At 46.2% G+C, this 16820-nt stretch overlaps 1 protein-coding gene across 4 annotated transcripts in view; it reads left to right on the top strand.

Moving 5' to 3' along the window:
* The first annotated feature begins 6429 nt into the window (after nucleotides 1-6429).
* The window catches only part of LAMB1 (laminin subunit beta 1), a 76421-nt gene continuing 66030 nt past the window's right edge, over nucleotides 6430-16820 (top strand). For 3 of the 4 annotated variants that reach the window (XR_014816137.1, XR_014816138.1, XM_003130269.6), the window contains exons 1-5: nucleotides 6673-6723; nucleotides 6858-6980; nucleotides 8033-8208; nucleotides 11504-11639; nucleotides 14809-14882. Coding sequence is in view for 2 of the 4 variants with exons in the window: in XM_003130269.6 (XP_003130317.4) it covers nucleotides 6944-6980; nucleotides 8033-8208; nucleotides 11504-11639; nucleotides 14809-14882 (423 nt within the window). In the remaining 2 variants the exon portion in view is untranslated. Of the gene's footprint in view, nucleotides 6525-6672; nucleotides 6724-6857; nucleotides 6981-8032; nucleotides 8209-11503; nucleotides 11640-14808; nucleotides 14883-16820 lie in introns of those variants that run through there. The other variant, XM_084977463.1, reaches the window with a different exon arrangement.

Here is a 16820-nt window from a genome sequence, read left to right as displayed (position 1 = left end):
ACAATGATGAGTATCTTTTCATGTGCATACTCAGCCAGTCTATATCTTTTGGTTGGAGCATTTAATCCATTTACATTCAAGGTAGTTATCAATATATATGTGGTTATTTCTGTTTTCTTAATTGTTTTGGATTTTTTTTTTTTTTTAGTTGGGCTTTTTCCTTCCTTCTTCTTTCTTCTCTTTTCTTGTGATATGAAGACTATCTTTAGAGCTGTGTTCAAGTTGCTGTTTCTCTTTTTATGAGTATGTCTATTGTAGTTTTTTTGGGTTTTTTTTGTTCCTATGAGTTTTTTTTTTTTTTTTTTGATGTAGCATTCTACATATATACAAAATTGTTTTAAGTTGCTAGTGGTCTCTTAATTTCAAATGCATTTTCATTTTTCTGCATTCATGCTCTCTTCTTAAGATTGCTGGTTTTGGAATTCCCATTGTGACTCAGTGGATTACAAAACTGACTAGTATCCATGAGGATGCAGGTTCGATCCCTGGCCTTGCTCAGTGGGGTAAGGATCTGGCATTGCCTTGAGCTATGGGGTAGGTTCCAGATGTGGCTCAGATCCCTCATTGATGTGGCTGTGGCATGGTCTGACAGCTGTAGTTTGAACCCTATCCTGGGAGCTTCCATATGCTGCAAGTGCAGCCCTAAAATTAAAAAAAAACCAAAAAAACAAAAAAACATTGCTGAGGTTTTTTGTTTTGTTTTTGTCTTTTGCTTTTTAGCGCCACACTCCCAGCATATGGAGGTTCCCAAGCAGGGGTCCATTTGGTGCTAGAGCTGCCAGCCTATGCCACAGCCACAGCAACATCAGATCTGAGCCACATCTGTGACCTACACCACCATGCCTGATCCTTAACCCACTGAGCAAGGTCAGGGATCGAACTAGCAACCTCATGGTTCCTAGTCAGATTTGTTTCTGCTGCACCATGACAGGAACTCCAAGATGGCTGTGTTGATATCATATTTGTATGTGGATAATTTCCTACTTTCATGTTTCAACCTAGTGAAGTTCCTTTGGCCTTTATTGTAAAGCTTGTTTGGTGGTGGTGAATTTTTTTAGCTTTTGCTTGTCTGTAAACCTTTTGATGTCTCCATCAAATCTGAATGAGAGCCTCACTGGGTAGAATATTCTTGGTTAAAGATTTTTCCCTTTCATCACTTTAAATATATCTTGCCATTCCCTTCTGGCCTGTAGAGTTTCTGCTGAAAAATCAGCTGATAACTTTAAGGGGGTTCCTTTATATGTTATTTGTTGCTTTTCCCTTGTTTCTTTTAATATTTTTTCTTTGTATCTAATTTTTGTCAGTTTGGTTAATATGTGTCTTGGCATGGTCCCGTTTGGATATATCCTGTATGGAACCCTGCACTTCCTCAACTCTAGTGTTTTCCATATTAGGAAAGTTTTCAACTATAATCTTTTCAAATATTTTCTCTGGCCCTTTCTCGCTCTCTCCTCCTTTTGGGACCCCTATGATGCAAATGTTGGTGTGTTTAATGTTGTCCCAGAGATGACAGATGACTATTTTTAAGACTATTGATAAAGAGCTGCCTGAACCAGTCAGAATCAACTAGAATTTATTGCAGTTAAAAAGATAAAAATCTCCCAGATCTCAGGCTAAAAACAACAAAGGTTTATAACTCTCTTAAACTACATATCCAGAAAAATTGATTGGCCAAGGTAATAACTTCTGGCTTCAGGCGTAGCTGGATCAAGATACTCCCAGGTGGTCCTTAGGGATCTGCCCTATTGCTTCCCTTAGTTCTGCTTTCCTCCATGTTTGTCCTGTCTCAAAAGAGCCTCTACCAGTTCCAAGCTGACATCCATATAACTTCATGTCTGGGGGGAGAGGTTTTCTTTTGTCCCATGAAAATCTCAGTAATTCCCACAAAAATCTCAAAAGTCACCCTAAATGGAAAATTTGAGTTGCATGCCCATCCTTGAACCAATTACTGAGAAGGAGGAGATGGAAATGCAAGGATCAGTCTGGAGCCCATGAAAGGATGCACCCTATCCAATGATGTATGCTGAACATGTGAAAGAACTATTCACCTCAAACCTAGGTGCTATTACCAGATAAAGGAATATTAATATCAGCCCAAGCAGCAGTTTCTTTTGTAAGGTCCCGGGCTGAAAATACCTGACTCAGGCCCTGATGGTTTCCATTTTATACTACTGGTGATATTAATGACACGTGCTCTCTTAATGGTTATAATTAAGGGTTATTCAATTTTACATATCCAACAAGTAGATACTGAGTATGTACAATACACCAGAAATTGCCACCTTATGGGAATACAAATTCCTTAAAATACAGTCCTTGCCCTCAAAGAGCCCCCGAGAGGCAAGGACACTTAACACAGAAGTATAAATTTCTGGAGTTCCTGTCGTTGTGCAGTGGTTAACGAATCCGACTAGGATCCATGAGGTTGTGGGTTCAATCCCTGGCCTCGCTCAGTGGGTTAAGGATCCGGCGTTGCCGTGAGCTGTGGTGTAGGTTGTAGACGCGGCTCGGATCCCCTGTTGCTGTGGCTCTGGAGTAGGCTGGGGCTACAGCTCCGATTCAACCCCTAGCCTGGGAACCTCCATATGCCGCAGGAGTGGCCCTAGAAAAGGCAAAAAGACAAAAAAAAAAAAAAAAAGGTATAAATTTCTACCTGACATAAAAGTATCTAGATAGTGTTGTGATTTTTGTCCTGAAGTTTACTGGTCATTGAATTTTTCCACATGGATTCTGAATCTCAAAGTATACTTCCATCTAATTTTCAAAACAACAAACACATGTTATTCATGAGAACAATGTTATGTAAAAAGCCAGGTTTTAAGACCTAACGATCAAAGCCTAGAATGTGAGGTCCTTGTTGTATCTTTGTCAACGCAAGATTTTAAATGAGACATACAGGTGTCATTCTAGACTTTAAAGGTTATCTTTAAAGCACTTCTTGGTTTGTTTGTATGCCTCAGGGAGATAACTGTCACATATTCTTGGTGATGGAACAGCCAAAAGTTTGCAATCCCCTCTGCCATTCAGATGCTATAGGACTCTCCAGTGCAGACTGCCTTATGCTGAGGCCGATAATGCCAGCTAAGCACAGGTGGAGGACGAGAGACTCTGTGGGCAGTAGTAAAGCATCCATGGGCTTCACTAATGGATTCATGCCTCCTAAACTTGTAACATCTTCAGAAGTCAGAGGGGAGTTCTCATTGTGGCTCAGTGGTTAACGAATCCGACTAGGAACCGTGAGGTTGCAGGTTCCATCCCTGGCCTCCCTCAGTGGGTTAAAGATCTGACGTTGCTGTGAGCTGTGGTGTAGGTTGCAGACACAGCTTGGATCCCATGTTGCTGGGGCTCTGGTGTAGGCCGGCGGCTACAGCTCTGGTTAGACCCTTAGCCTGGGAACCTCCATATGCCATGGGTGCGGCCCTAGAAAAGGCAAAAAGACAAAGAATAAATAAATAAAAAGTCAGAGGAATTGGTATAAAATCTAACAGAGAAAGAATTTGTTCATGGGTGAAATTTGGAAGTATTCCTAATATCAACTCAAGTCTGGTAATATAATTTTGTCTTTGGCAATTTGTTAGGTGAATGTGGACACTTAGAGGTCTTCAGATTTAAGAAAGTTTTTAAAACAGGGAGACTAGACTTTATTTACTTTGATTCCAGAAGCATTTATTGAGCACCTAAGATGTGTCCCACGTCACATCAGACAGCACTTATGCACAAAGGAATGTTACACAGCACTGGTCCGTGTCTCACTGTCTAAAGAAGGAAGATAAGGGCATAAACAAATAGTTAAACGATTATGTCACGGATGCTAAATAGTTTTACAAGGTGCTGGTAGACAGAGTTGGGGTGCAAAAAAGGGAGGAGAGGAAGTCATGTTTAAGTGGGGGCTTCAAAGATGCTCACTAAAAATACAAAAAAAAAAAACCCCAAAAAAAACCCAAAACCCCACAAAGACACTAAGTGATGAGGTCACTGCAAGTGCAGCCCCCCAACCCCCAAAAAAGATACAAAGAAAATGTGTAGAGGGAAGAGGGAAAAGCTGGAGACAGACCCTTTGGGAGCACTAACGTGTAAGGGATCAGGGGATGGAAAGAGAAATGGAATAGGGGACGAGGCGGGGTGTGTCAGTCCTGTGGGAGAGTTTTTTAGTCCCAGGGAATTGTGTCCTGGGAGCCAAGGAAAAGTCTCAAGAAGGTGGAATCATGCGAAACCCATGCCAAAAAATGTTCAAATAGAATATCCATTGCGTGCGGCAGTTTGAGGGTTGAGCGTCGTTACTGAGACCAGTGGTGGAGATGGAAGCCTTCTGACACGGAGATGGAGGAGAAACCAGGAAGAAACCGAGTGAGTGCAGACTGTCCGCTCAAGAACCTGGGCTAGGAAGTCAAAGGGAGGAAAGGAGTAGATGTGCAGAATAAAGTGTTTGGGGTTCCCCCCTTAAGTTGGGGGAAATCAGCAGGTTTGCATGTGACAGCATTGCTCCCAGGAGGTGAGAGGAGGGCACAATTTTCAGGGCAGAAGTATAAGAAGAGTAGGAATAGAGACAGATAAATTCATAGATGGAGTGCTCAGAAGAAGAGTTATTAAACCCCACCAACCGTATCCTTGAATATATACACGTAAAAACAAAACCCGACACACCTGATTTTTCCAGCAGTGTTGTTTGCTACTGAAAGTGAAAAGGTAAGGAGAACAGGGATGTTAGAAGGGTGTTGAAGGCGCTTGTCCTCTAGGAGGAGAGGACACCAGCCAGGGACAGACAGAATTGCCAAGCAGCTGCGATGGCTCTACTGCTGTGAGGTCAGAGGCTGGTCTCCCAGCAGAGGCCGCAGCGAACATTGCCTGCAATGTGTATGGATGAGAAACTGTAAGCAATGTTGGCCCGAGGTATCAAAAGTTCCACAGAGGGACAGACATTTGCCTGTGAATCTTTTTTAAAAAATTAAGTTTTGGAGTTCCCGTCGTGGCTCAGTGGTTAACGAATCCGTCTAGGAACGATGAGGTTACAGGTTCAATCCCTGGCCTTGCTCAGCGGGTTAACGATCCGGCGTTGCCGTGAGCTGTGGTGTAGGTTGCAGACATGGCTCGGATCCCGAGTTGCTGTGGCTCTGGCGTAGGCTGGCGGCTACAGCTCCAACAGACCCCCTAGCCTGGGAACCTCCATATGCTGTGGGTGCCGCCCTAGAAACGACAAAAGGACAAAAAAGAAATAAAATAAAAATTAAAAAATAAAAAATTCTGAAGACCCTCCATCAAAATCTTGGACCCTCACAAGAGCATTCAGTGCTCAGGGCTGCTGAGCCACAGCCCCAAGGAGCCTGAGCATTGGACGGAGGCAAAAATCTCCCCAGGTTGCAGCAGGGCAAGTGCTGATTAGGTGAATAATTAATATATCACCAAGACCTGAGGCTGCGGCCTCCCTCAGTGGAAACGATGAGATAAACTCAAAAAGCAGCTTACTCTATGGTCTAATGATTAAACTTCCTGGGCCCTATCTCATTACAGCTAAGTTAAATGCCTACCAACTGGCCACTTAAACCCTTCCCCCCGGGATGATTAATTAGAGAACAAAATCTCCTGACTGGATTAACAACTAACTATTCTTCCTTCTCAGAGGTGGGGGTTGGGGGGGGTACTTTTGTCCAGAGGACAAAATAGAGCTCAAGGTCTGATTCCATCCATTGCTAAGGCAGCAGAAGTGGGCTAATTCGCAGGAAGGGGGAATCACACCACCAGCCTTTCTTCCCTCTCCATCCCCCAGGAGCTGGGTCAGAGCGTATTTACCCCTTATTTAACTAGACAGATCAACCACATTGCTGCTGGAGACCCGTCCTTAGCGGACCCATCACCCACCTCACCATCTGTACACCGCGGAGTTCCTCTGGAGGATTTGCTAGACTGTGCTTCGTGGAGGAGTACATCTCACTAGAGACCTCCAGGTGAGCGGCTGAGCCCACCCTTTCATGGTGAGATGAGAAAAAGCATCACTACCAACAGTATCATTCGAGAAATTACCTGAATTGAAGCCATCTATCTGGATTGGGGTAAAAAGTAGATTAAAAAAAAAGTAGATGGGTAATTCAATGCGGTGGCCACCTGGGTGGCAGGAGCTCCAGGCTCGTCCTAAGTTGGTGCGTAGCCGAGAGCACTTCCTTCGAATGAAGACATCAGATGTCGAGCTCAGCCTCAGCGATACCAGGCGTTTCGGGCTTCGCTTCTCAGGAACAAACCAGACAACCGGCTTTCTAAAGGGTTAACTGGCCTTGCCCGAGCGCTCAGAGAGAGTTTACAGCATTGGGCACCTTTACGTGACTCACTCCTTACAAATGTAAATGCACGAGCTCGCGGTAGGTCCGGACCAGCCCCCTCGCCCGTGAGCAGACACCTACCTCCCGGACCAGCCCGGACGCCTCCCGCCCCCAGCGCACTGCTCGGGACGCTCACCCGGAGGCAGCCTGCGCTGGGAATGGGAAGAGCCACAACCCCATCGCGTCCGCAGATGCAGCCTTAAAACAAAAGAGGTACGGGGGAGGGTGGGATCTGGACCTCACCCACTCCCCGCCAAGTAGGGGGCACCCGCCCCCTCCGCCCCGGCTCCCGGCTCCCGGTGTGCGCATGAGCAAAAGGCGCCTCCCTAGGTTCCTCCCAGGGCGAAACTTTCTAATTCCCTTCTTTGGGCTCCGGGGCTGCCAGGCGCCGGGAGAGCGCTCGTCCTGCCGGGTGAGCAGAACAAAGTGGCGGCTCGATTTTTCTCTTCCCACTCTCCCACCCCCTGCTTCCGTGGGAGCGGCAGGAAATGCGAGGGCCGCTCTCCTCTCTCTGAACATTTGCCTTTTTTCTCTCCACATCTCCAGAAAGGAAGACGGGGAAAAAGAGCCGGCGGCTCGGCGGCGGTGTCCTCCCCTCCTCTGCCGTGTCCCCTCGGTTGCAGGCACTGGACATGGGGCGGCTCCAGGTGTTCGCGCTGAGTTTCCTAGGTAATTCCGAGGAAGAGGTGGGGAGGGGGTGGTGGGCTTAGACGTGGAAGAAGAAAAACCAAGCGGTTGGACCCAGCTTCGTGGAAGCCGGGGGGATCAGGAGAGGGACTGGGTGGCAATTCTGCGCTGGAATTAAACAACAGCTCCCTCGGTGGTGGCCGAGGGCTGCGCGCGAGGATCTCGGGCGACCGACCGCTTCCCCAGGGGCTGTGCCCAGAGCTCCCGGTGCTCCCGCGGTCACTGATCTGTGCTTTGCACCTCTGGCCCTTTCTCGGTGGGTCTCTCCATTGCTGGGATCGTTCTCCATGGTGCGGAGGGCTCTCCAGGAGCCCATTTCGCGGAAAAGTGCCCGAGCTGAGCACAGACTAAGTAAGTCCTGGGAACAGATTGGGGCCATGTGGCTTTAATTAACCATCGCCGTTTGCCCCCGGATGGCGCCAGAAACAGCTGGACGGGGAGCTTCCCTGGAATGACGAATTGTTGAAGCCGATCCAAAGCCGCAGGGACTGTCCACTCATCCCTCGAGAAAGTGGCGTCACCGGCGAGCCCCAGCATCTCTCTTCCCCCGGCGAAGTGCCTGCAACCTCTGAGCGTGCACACACACACTAGCCCCTCCACTCACAAATTTCTGTGTGCGCAATTGCGCAGACACCGAGGATGCACAGGCTGCCTACCGCGTGCAGGCGTGTGGTGTTTGGCCATCTGCCTCCCTGAGCCCAGGTGCAGGCACCTCCAAGTGGCCGGTCTGCCCCTCCACCTTGTGTGGCTGATGCTGCTTCCCGGGACAGATCAGGGTGGGCGCGAGTGTGGGTGGGTTTCCAGGGACCAGTGCTGTCCACTGCTGGGCAAACCTGATGTTCGTTTGTTCTGTTTGGTTCTGTATCCTCCTGTCCACATCCTGCCTTCCCCGGCCTCGCTCATCTCTCCATTGTGTTTCTTTTCTGTGTATTCTGCGTTTTTCTGAATCTACTCTGTCCCCGCCCCTGCCTTTCCTATGGCTGGGACTCCCGCTCTCTGCTTGTGCCCTATGCTGTTGTCTGCCCCTTCCACAGCCCTATGCGGAGCCCAAGTGAGCGCTCAAGAACCCGAGTTCAGCTACGGCTGCGCGGAAGGCAGCTGCTACCCGGCCACCGGCGACCTTCTCATCGGCCGAGCGCAGAAGCTCTCGGTGACCTCGACCTGCGGGCTTCACAAGCCGGAGCCATACTGCATCGTCAGCCACCTGCAGGTGAGGGCGGAGAGATGGCTCTAGGCTCCGCACGCCTCCTCCAGTCCAGACCAAAGGGGAAGGCCCAAGGGACTCCGCATCCTGCCAGCTCTCCAGATAGGAAGCTCGGCAGCCAGGGAGCCCCGGGATTAGGCTGGTAGCTCGCCCTTTTGCCACATCTCAGTTTGCACAGTTGCATCCGCCAAACATTTCCTGCCGCCGCCGCCACACAGTGTGGAAAGACAGGGCTGCAGACAGAACGGGCCCCTGCCCGGTGCCCTGACCCAGAGCCTTCAAAAGCCCCGTGTCTTGTTTAGTTTTGTTTTTTAGCCTTTCCTCTTTGAAACTGTGTATAAGAGGTGATTTATCTTCTTTTTTAAATACTGAGTAGTTACCTTGGATTTTTCCCACGTCTTTCACTTGGCTGGAGGATACTCCAGCACTGAGAGACGCTTAGCAAGGTCGCTCTAATCACTGTACCTGTTTTTCTCTCCTCCTTTGGTGGTGTTCCCATCTACCTCCATTAGATACCAGAAGCAGATGCCTGCTTTTTCAAAATGCCCTGGTTGCCATGGTACCCTGATAGAGGAGGACCAAAAATGAAATTTCAGAGTGTTATCTGTTTCTAAAAGTAGACCCAGATCTTAGATTTAAAAGGACGCATTTTAAATAAAACTAATTTCTTTTTAAAAGACACAAAGTATAAACTACCCAGAATCAGAATCCCTTTCCTTTGTTTTTAAAAGGAGACTGATATCTGGCCTTTAAAGAAAGTCGAAGGGCTTAGTCTCCAGTGCAGGGCAAGTTCCAAGCCAGTTGCTCTAAATTTGGTCACTTCACAGACCTATATCTGCCCTTCAGGAGGAAGAGCAATGTTGTGTGGTTTGCATATAGATGCCTTAAAATGGAGTCACTTTTGCAAAGCAGAAAGAGAGCCCATTCTGTAGACCTGAAAAATTAAACCAAAGGAATGTGGTAAAGTGGATTCCACTCATTTGCTTCCAGGTTTATACAGAGATGTCTAGACTGCTTCCTCCTGATTAGAATGGAGGCTATAATTAAACTTTTTTTAAGTTCTGGTAATTGTTCTCTGGTATTAGTTTCCTTGACTACGAGTTAATGAAGGCAGTGGATGTTACCTTTTCTAATATTAGCATGTAAATTTTACCTAAAATGTTGTGCTAACATTTAACTCAAAGGCCAGGACATCCTGTAAATGAATCACCAGATCCCGAAACCAGCCTTGACCAGACTAAGAATTCGACTATTTGTCTTAAAAGCAAGTCGAGCCAGACTCTCTATGTTCATATGATCAGCCAGGAAACCATGGCATGCACTTCGCAAGTATCAGAGCCTAAAGAAAGGGACTTTGCTCAAGTACACTGAGAAAGTGTACTTCTCTCAAACGCTGAACAGGTATAAAAATTGGGGCAGGAAGCATAAGTGTTTTGTCCAGGGTCGTATTGCATCCCTGACTCCTGGCCTCAGTTTTCTAGTTAGAACATCTTGCCACTCTCTAGGTCCTTTAAGGAGGAAGGTGATAACTCATAGCTAGCTAAATAAATACAGATGTAAAAATATAGTGAGTTGATACTGTTCTTATAAAGAGATCACTATTGTTTAAATGTTGTTTGTTGGCATTCCTGTCGTGGCTCAGTGGTTAAGGAATCCGACTAGGAACCATGAGGTTGCAGGTTCGATCCCTGGCCTTGCTCGGTGGGTTAAGGATCTGGTGTTGCCGTGAGCTGTGGTGTAGGTCGCAGACGCGGCTTGGATCTGGCCTTGCTGCGGCTGTGGCATAGGCCGGCGGCTACAGCTCCGATTAAACCCCTAGCCTGGGAATCTCCATGTGCCACGGGTGCAGCCCCGAAAAGACAAAAGACAAAAAAAATAATAAATAAATAAATGTTGTTTGTAAATGTATGTGGGTCTTTATAGATTTCAGTCTCAGCATCATTTTCAGACTTAAGATGCATTTTAGGAGTTCCCATCGTGGCTCAGTGGTTAACGAATCTGACTTCAGGTTTGATCCCTGGCCTTGCTCAGTAGGTTAAGGATCCGGTGTTGCTGTGAGCTGTGGTGTAGGTTGCAGATGCGGCTTGGATCCCGCGTTGCTGTGGCTCTGGCATAGGCCGGTGGCTACAGCTCCGATTAGACCCCTAGTCTGGGAACCTCCATATGCTGCGGGAGCAGCCCAAGAAATGGCAGAAAGACCAAAAAAAAAAAAAAAAAAAAAAAGAAGATGCATTTTAGAAAAACCGAGAGGGGAAGTTCCCACTGTGATATGGGTTAAGAACCTGACTGCAGCAGCTCTGGTCCCTGTGGTACAGGTTCGAGAACTTCCTAGTGCAGTAGGTTAAAAGATCCAGCATTGCCGCAGCAATCCCTGGCCTGGGAACTTCCACATGCTGTAGGTGAGGCCATAAAAAAAAAAAAGCAAAGAAAATTGAGGGAGAGAGCAACAGTTGATGTGGTGAAAGGAACTAAGGGATGCGGTTTATGATTCGCCATGATGGAGTGGAAAGAGGACTCTTTTAACTTTCCTGACCAACTGCCAGGGTGGCTGTGACCCCATTTTAGGGGAGAGGAAAATGAGAAGCGAGAAATTCAAAGCCACTTTAAAACTATTTTATTAAGTCTGTCTTCATTCCGGTTTAGGTCCAATTTGGTATTCTTTGAATTGGTCCTCGTTTCCAGTGCTCCCAACGTGGCAGGACACGTTGGGAGGGCTCCTGGTGACCCCTTCCCAGATATTCTGAGCAGTTTGTAGGTTGGCCTGCATGCCACGAGCCTGATTCACTGCTGAGGCAGAGTAGAAGCTAGGAAATCTTGATCTGTAGTTCCCAAAGCTGCTTAAATATGTCTGCCTAATACTTGGTTTCTGTCTTCTATAGGTTTTAGAAAATCAGGCCAATTGAATTGTTCTTTTTTTCTTTCATTTTTAGCTTACTTTATGTCAGCAAAAGTTCTCTAAAGACCTCTGCTGCATTTTGCTTTAAGAGTAAGCTTCTCCAGCTAGTCATTGAGATTAAGGCTTAAGCCTAGAAATTTCATTTTGATTAAATTAATAGCTTGTGGAAACAATGCCTTCTTTTACTTTTGACCTTGAATTTGCAAGAGTAGAGGAAAATTTCAGGAGTATTTCATACTCAGCAAGTTAAAAAAATGACAGATGTGATATGTCATTTAAGTAATTTTGGCACTTTCACTTCTCTTGAAACAAGTAAGTTTGGTTTTGGTATTTTGGGCTTGATTGTGTGTGTGTGTGTGTGTGCGCGATTGCTTCCTAGACTCATGAAACCAACTTTACTTGCAGGAGGACAAAAAATGCTTCATATGCAACTCGCAAGATCCTTATCATGAAACCCTTAATCCTGACAGTCATCTCATTGAAAATGTGGTCACCACATTTGCTCCAAACCGCCTGAAGATTTGGTGGCAATCCGAAAATGGTAAGTGGTTGGTGTGGGAACAAGCCCTGTGGAGTGTGATTGGTCACCTGGAAGGGGCTGACAGGCTCCTGGGTGTTTGTAATTACCACTGGTTTCTCTATCCTGGAATTACGGCCTTTGACAGATTTACTGCCTAAAGCCCTAACTTCTCTTGGTAAAATCAATCATTCTTCCTGAAACATGCCCTTCCTATAAGAAAGAAGTCTTTCATGCTAGACCAAAGGAGTATTTCATAGCCTTCATCCCAAGGGGGCTTGGGGAGTGTGGGCATGTGCTGGGGGCATCCCTGGGAGGGCGTGGGAAGGCCCTGCACTGTCTCAGACCCTTCTTCCTCCATGAGACATAGTATCTTCCATTTTGATCTATCCCAAAGCCAAGGGCAGAATCAGTGCCTCCCACCTTCCTTCCATCTAGAGGACACTTAATTATAGTACTAAGAACGTGTGTTAATTTTCTTTTTGACTCTCAACATGGATAATGGCCCCAAGTCAATGTTTCCAGTGAGTGTGTAAATACAATCCTTTTTCCTTTGATTGCCTTTTGGGTTTTGGTCTAATAAACCCGTCAAATATGATGTTACTATGAGTGGTGAAACTCAGCCCAAATTAGTTTTGCATTTGTTTCAAACTTGAATGCTGAAATTTGGGGATGAAAGGGAAAGTAACTGAGTTTGTTAATGACCAGTGAATGTACCGTTAGATCTTTTTTTTCTTTTTCTTTTTTAAAAAAGCATTCTTGAGAAATATCTCAAAGCAGCGAATCTAAGCCTGGCTGGGGAAAGCATGGCCACTGCTAGATGCCTTTATTAGATGCCCTATAAAGCTGTTGGATGTTTTGCAGTCATTTATTATTCTGTAAAGAGGAACTCCCTTAAAAGACGTCTTTGTCATTGATTATGAAATTGCACATGCTTTCGAAAAAATGATTGGTTTCTGGAAACTTGGAGCCTTGGGACCCCATTGGTTATCAACTTGATGGAGATGGACTAGACCTCAGAAAATATAGCCATTAGTGCCTTGTTAATTCTTAGAGGAGGACATCGTAGTTGATAATTGAGTGTGAAAGGGCAATTTCTCTATATCTGCACTTGAATCATGGGGGACTTCTGCAATAGCAGAGAGCTTATTACAAACGTGGCATGTTTCCGACTGTCCATGTTCTTGCAGTGACATGGGAAGACAGTTATAAGGATACCCCAGAGTTCGCTGGTGGCTCAGCAGGTTAGCCATCTGGCGTTGTCGCTGCTGTGGTGCGGGTTCCATCCCTGGCCTGGGAATTTCTGTCGTGCCTCAACATTAGTATTGGGTTGATAGACAGTCAAATAGTTCATCATGGGCAATGGTTCTAGAGGAGGGTTTTTCTTGGTGACACGAGGAGCGAATCAGTGTCTACAGCTTTGCGTTTGTGGGGCAGGGGAAGCCAAATGCCAGAAAGGAGATTTTCAAATAGAGGGGCTTGAGGGCTCTGTCACTCTGTCACAAGAGATTAGATGAGATTAGACTGATGGAACTTAGTCTTTAGAAAGCCAGACCAACTGTTACTGTCCCCTGTCATCTCTATGTCGTCTGATAGTTCACAATGGGAGACTTTCTTTATGAATGCGATTTTATCTATTTTCTGCGTGCTGTCCACGTGCAGCTTTGCATGACGCATTAAATTATTGATGCTCAAGCTCAGAAATGGGGTGGGCATGTGCAGCTACTTTTAACTTTGTATTTATGATGCTTTTTTCCTGGGTCTGACAAAAATCAAATACACCATAGAAGAATGATCTCTTTTCTTGACTCCATGGATTTTTCTTCCCATATTTAAAAAAAACCCCAAAATCCCTGCAGTACTTTATCAGGTTAGACATCTACAATGGAATGTTCTTTCAAAGCTCACATGGCCACATATGTTCTTCTGTTACAGAACAGGCCCCGGTCTTTCTCCTACTTTACATTATTTCGTTATCTCTTCATTTTAAGCAAATAGCGCAGGTTTTTCAGAGCCTGGGAAAGGAGAGGCAGCGTTGCTCCGCTAACATTTCGCTCAAAAAGATACGCTGAGAGTAAGTTTGCAATACGGCTCTTTTTAATAAGTGAGATAAGGTTAGTTCGTGTGATGATAATGTTTTTCTTTAACATTCCAACTAACTCATATCCGTTCCAGGGACCACTTCCCCCCTCCCCCACCCCCACCCCCAATTGGCTTGGCAGTTTTCCAGTGGGAGAGTTTATTTCAAAAGTCCTACTGATTTCCTGAAAACACACCAGCCTGTGACATGATTCATTCTGACACATTCCTGTCTTCCTGCATTTAAGACTTCTTTTGCTCCAATAGATGGACCCCCAAAAGCTCTCACGAGCACGGGAAGCATGCAAAGGTGTCCTTTTCCAAATGGGCACGCTTGAGGGCCCAAGGGATTGGGGAGGAGGTGTTTTCTGTCTCAGGAATTCCAGTGGCCTTTTTCGCCTGTTAACTTAGGACGGGTCGACCCCCAGGGCATAGTGCAAAGGCCCATTTGTTTGTTCAGGCTCTCCCCTGAAAGGGGAGATATTAGTATTTGTTCTGGGCCAGTTTATTTATTTGACCCAGTCTTTGTCTCTTTGGCGTTGTTTTTCAGTGGTGGAAATGCATCCAAAGGCTTCTCCATCGGGGATAGGTTTTTCTAAACTGGAGTGGAGCTAACATATGTGGTGGACTTGTATTTGTTTTCTTTGCTGCTGCGTAGAAAAAAGCGAGTATTTGTGTTTCTGTTGGAAGAGGACTGTGACTCTGTGCCTCGGACTCCAAGCCGAACCCCTCCTGTGCACAGGAAATGCCCCTTTTTGTTTCCCCTTTGAGAGTCCTTTGGCTTAGAGGGTTGGGAAGACTTCATTTTTTTTTTTTTTTTCCCGGACCAAAAGAGTCTTTCTTGATAGCAACTAAAGGCATTCTGGTTCAGGTAGCAGATTGAGTATGTTGCATGATGTGCAGGCAACTGAAGAATCATTCTGACATGTGCTTTATCACCTAAGTAGAGCCAGAGGTTTATCACTCCGTTATCATCAGCTGACGATGGACTACAGAAAGAATTTCTATGAGGAGCATAAAGATAGTTTAAGAAAATCATCTCAATTGTTCACAGATATTGCTGTTTACCTTGCTGTTTCCTTTTGTCTTTTTAAAAAAAAAAAAATCTTCGTAGGTGTGGAAAATGTAACGATTCAGTTGGATTTGGAAGCAGAATTCCATTTTACTCATCTCATAATGACCTTCAAGGTAAGGAATCTATGGCTTTCCTACCAATGAGAGCCCTGTGTAATTCCTCTTTCTAAATGGATGGCTGGGAGTTCCTGTCATGGCGCAGTGGTTAACGAATCCAACTAGGAACCATGAGGTTACAGGTTCGATCCCTGGCCTTGCTCAGTGGGTTAAGGATCCGGCTTTGCCGTGAGCTGTGGTGTAGGTTGCAGACACGGCTTGGATCCCACGTTGCTGTGGCTGTGGTGTAGGCCGGTGGCTACAGTTCCAATTAGACCCCTAGTCTGGGAATCTCCATATGCCGCGGGAGCAGCCCTAGAAATGGCGAAAAAGACAAAAAATAATAATAATAATAAAAATGGATGGCTGTTGCAAGTTGGTCTCAGTAGGAACTTAAACATTATTGTTGCTGTAAATTGGGATAAATCAAGCCACTTTTAAAGAAGGGCATGAATAACTACGCTTAACAGACACTCTGTCTTGATGGCAATAAGAGAGCCACTTTTCTAAGATGATTTGACTCGGAGTTCCCATCATGGCTCAGTGGTTAACAAATCTGACTAGGAATTCATTGCAGGTTCGATCCTTGGCCTCACTCAGTGGGTTAAGGATCCGCCATTGCCGTGAGCTGTGGTGTAGGTCGCAGACACGGCTCGGATCTGGCATTGCTGTGTCTCTGGCGTAGGCTGGTGGCTATAGCTCCGATAGACCCCCTAGCCTGGCAACCTCCATATGCCATGAGTGTGGCCCTAGAAAAGAGACAAAAGACAAAAAATAAAATAAGATGATTTGACTGGAGACTTTTTATTAGCTATCTTTTTACTTCCCCATGGAGAGAGGCAGCTCTGACTTGCTCCCAAAACCACAATAAAACATCTGGAGGGTAAATCCCTGCTTCCTTGTGTTGATGTTTTAGTGCCGAGTTTGGAAACTGAAAAGGAAGTGTGTTATCTTTAGTTTTCAAGGTTTTGCACAATTTGTGGGAACAGCCTTACAGTTCCTTAAGAAATGTGCACGCCTCCTTCACTGTGGCGTTTTCCCATCCTTTCTCTTTTGGAGATGTAAAATGACTCCAGGACTAGGGAATGTCTCGGTACAAAGTCCCTTTGTTTCGTCCTAAGCAGCTGCCTGGAAATGACAGGCCTCACATGGCTTAAAGTACATGTTGGCGCACACGAAACCCATGATTTACTTATTGCTTCTCAGATGAAGATCACATTTGAATCGTTTTCAGTTGGAGGTGGGGGCCTTATCTACACCCTCTCAGGTATGGAAAAAGTGCCAGGGGTAGATTTCCCCAGTGGGCGGGTAGCCTCGAACGTCTCTCTGCTATCCTCTGCCCAAACCCGGAAGGCCAAGGGGCAGGAGTAGATGTGGCAGCGGGAACGTGACTAGGAGGGATGCTGGGTGGCCAGTCCCAGGCCTGAGCGCTTCATCCCCTTGCTTCTCTCCAAGGAACCTGCTCTTGCTGCTTGCGTGTGTGTGTGTGTGTGTGTGTGTGTGTGTGTGTGTGTGTCAGGGGGTGGGGAGGGGGCGGTTACTATGACACTTGAGAGGACTTTCTCTAAACCACTTCTTGGCCCATCTCTGGCCATGCCCTCAGCCTGGCAGAGTTGAGACTCAGCCCTGGGTTGTTGCTTTCACGTTTTGTGATAGCCAACCATTGGTGCTCAAGTAGGAGGGAGCCACCTCCTGTATCCCAGGGTCCTGGCTGGCAGTGTGACTCAGAGAGGTTTTCCTAACCACATCTCTCCCCTTGCTGCCAACTGTGCCACCTTCTGACGCTGCTGCCTGAGAGAGTCTGTCCTGAGACGAGGAGTTCCTCTCTTCCAAAGGGCATCATCTGGACTCTTTAGAATCAGAGGTTCAGCCATGAATTGGAAAAAGATTAGAAGCAGAAAAGCACAGTGAGGTCCTGCTGTATAGCACAGGGAACTATAGCCAATCACTCATGAT

This window comes from Sus scrofa, chromosome 9 (assembly GCF_054392235.1).
Source record: "Sus scrofa isolate SSC_HxYL_T2T_F1_AM1 chromosome 9, Sscrofa_HxYL_maternal_Yorkshire_Landrace_v2.0, whole genome shotgun sequence".
NCBI lineage: Eukaryota > Metazoa > Chordata > Mammalia > Artiodactyla > Suidae > Sus > Sus scrofa.
This window is presented reverse-complemented; position numbering and strand designations above follow the sequence as displayed.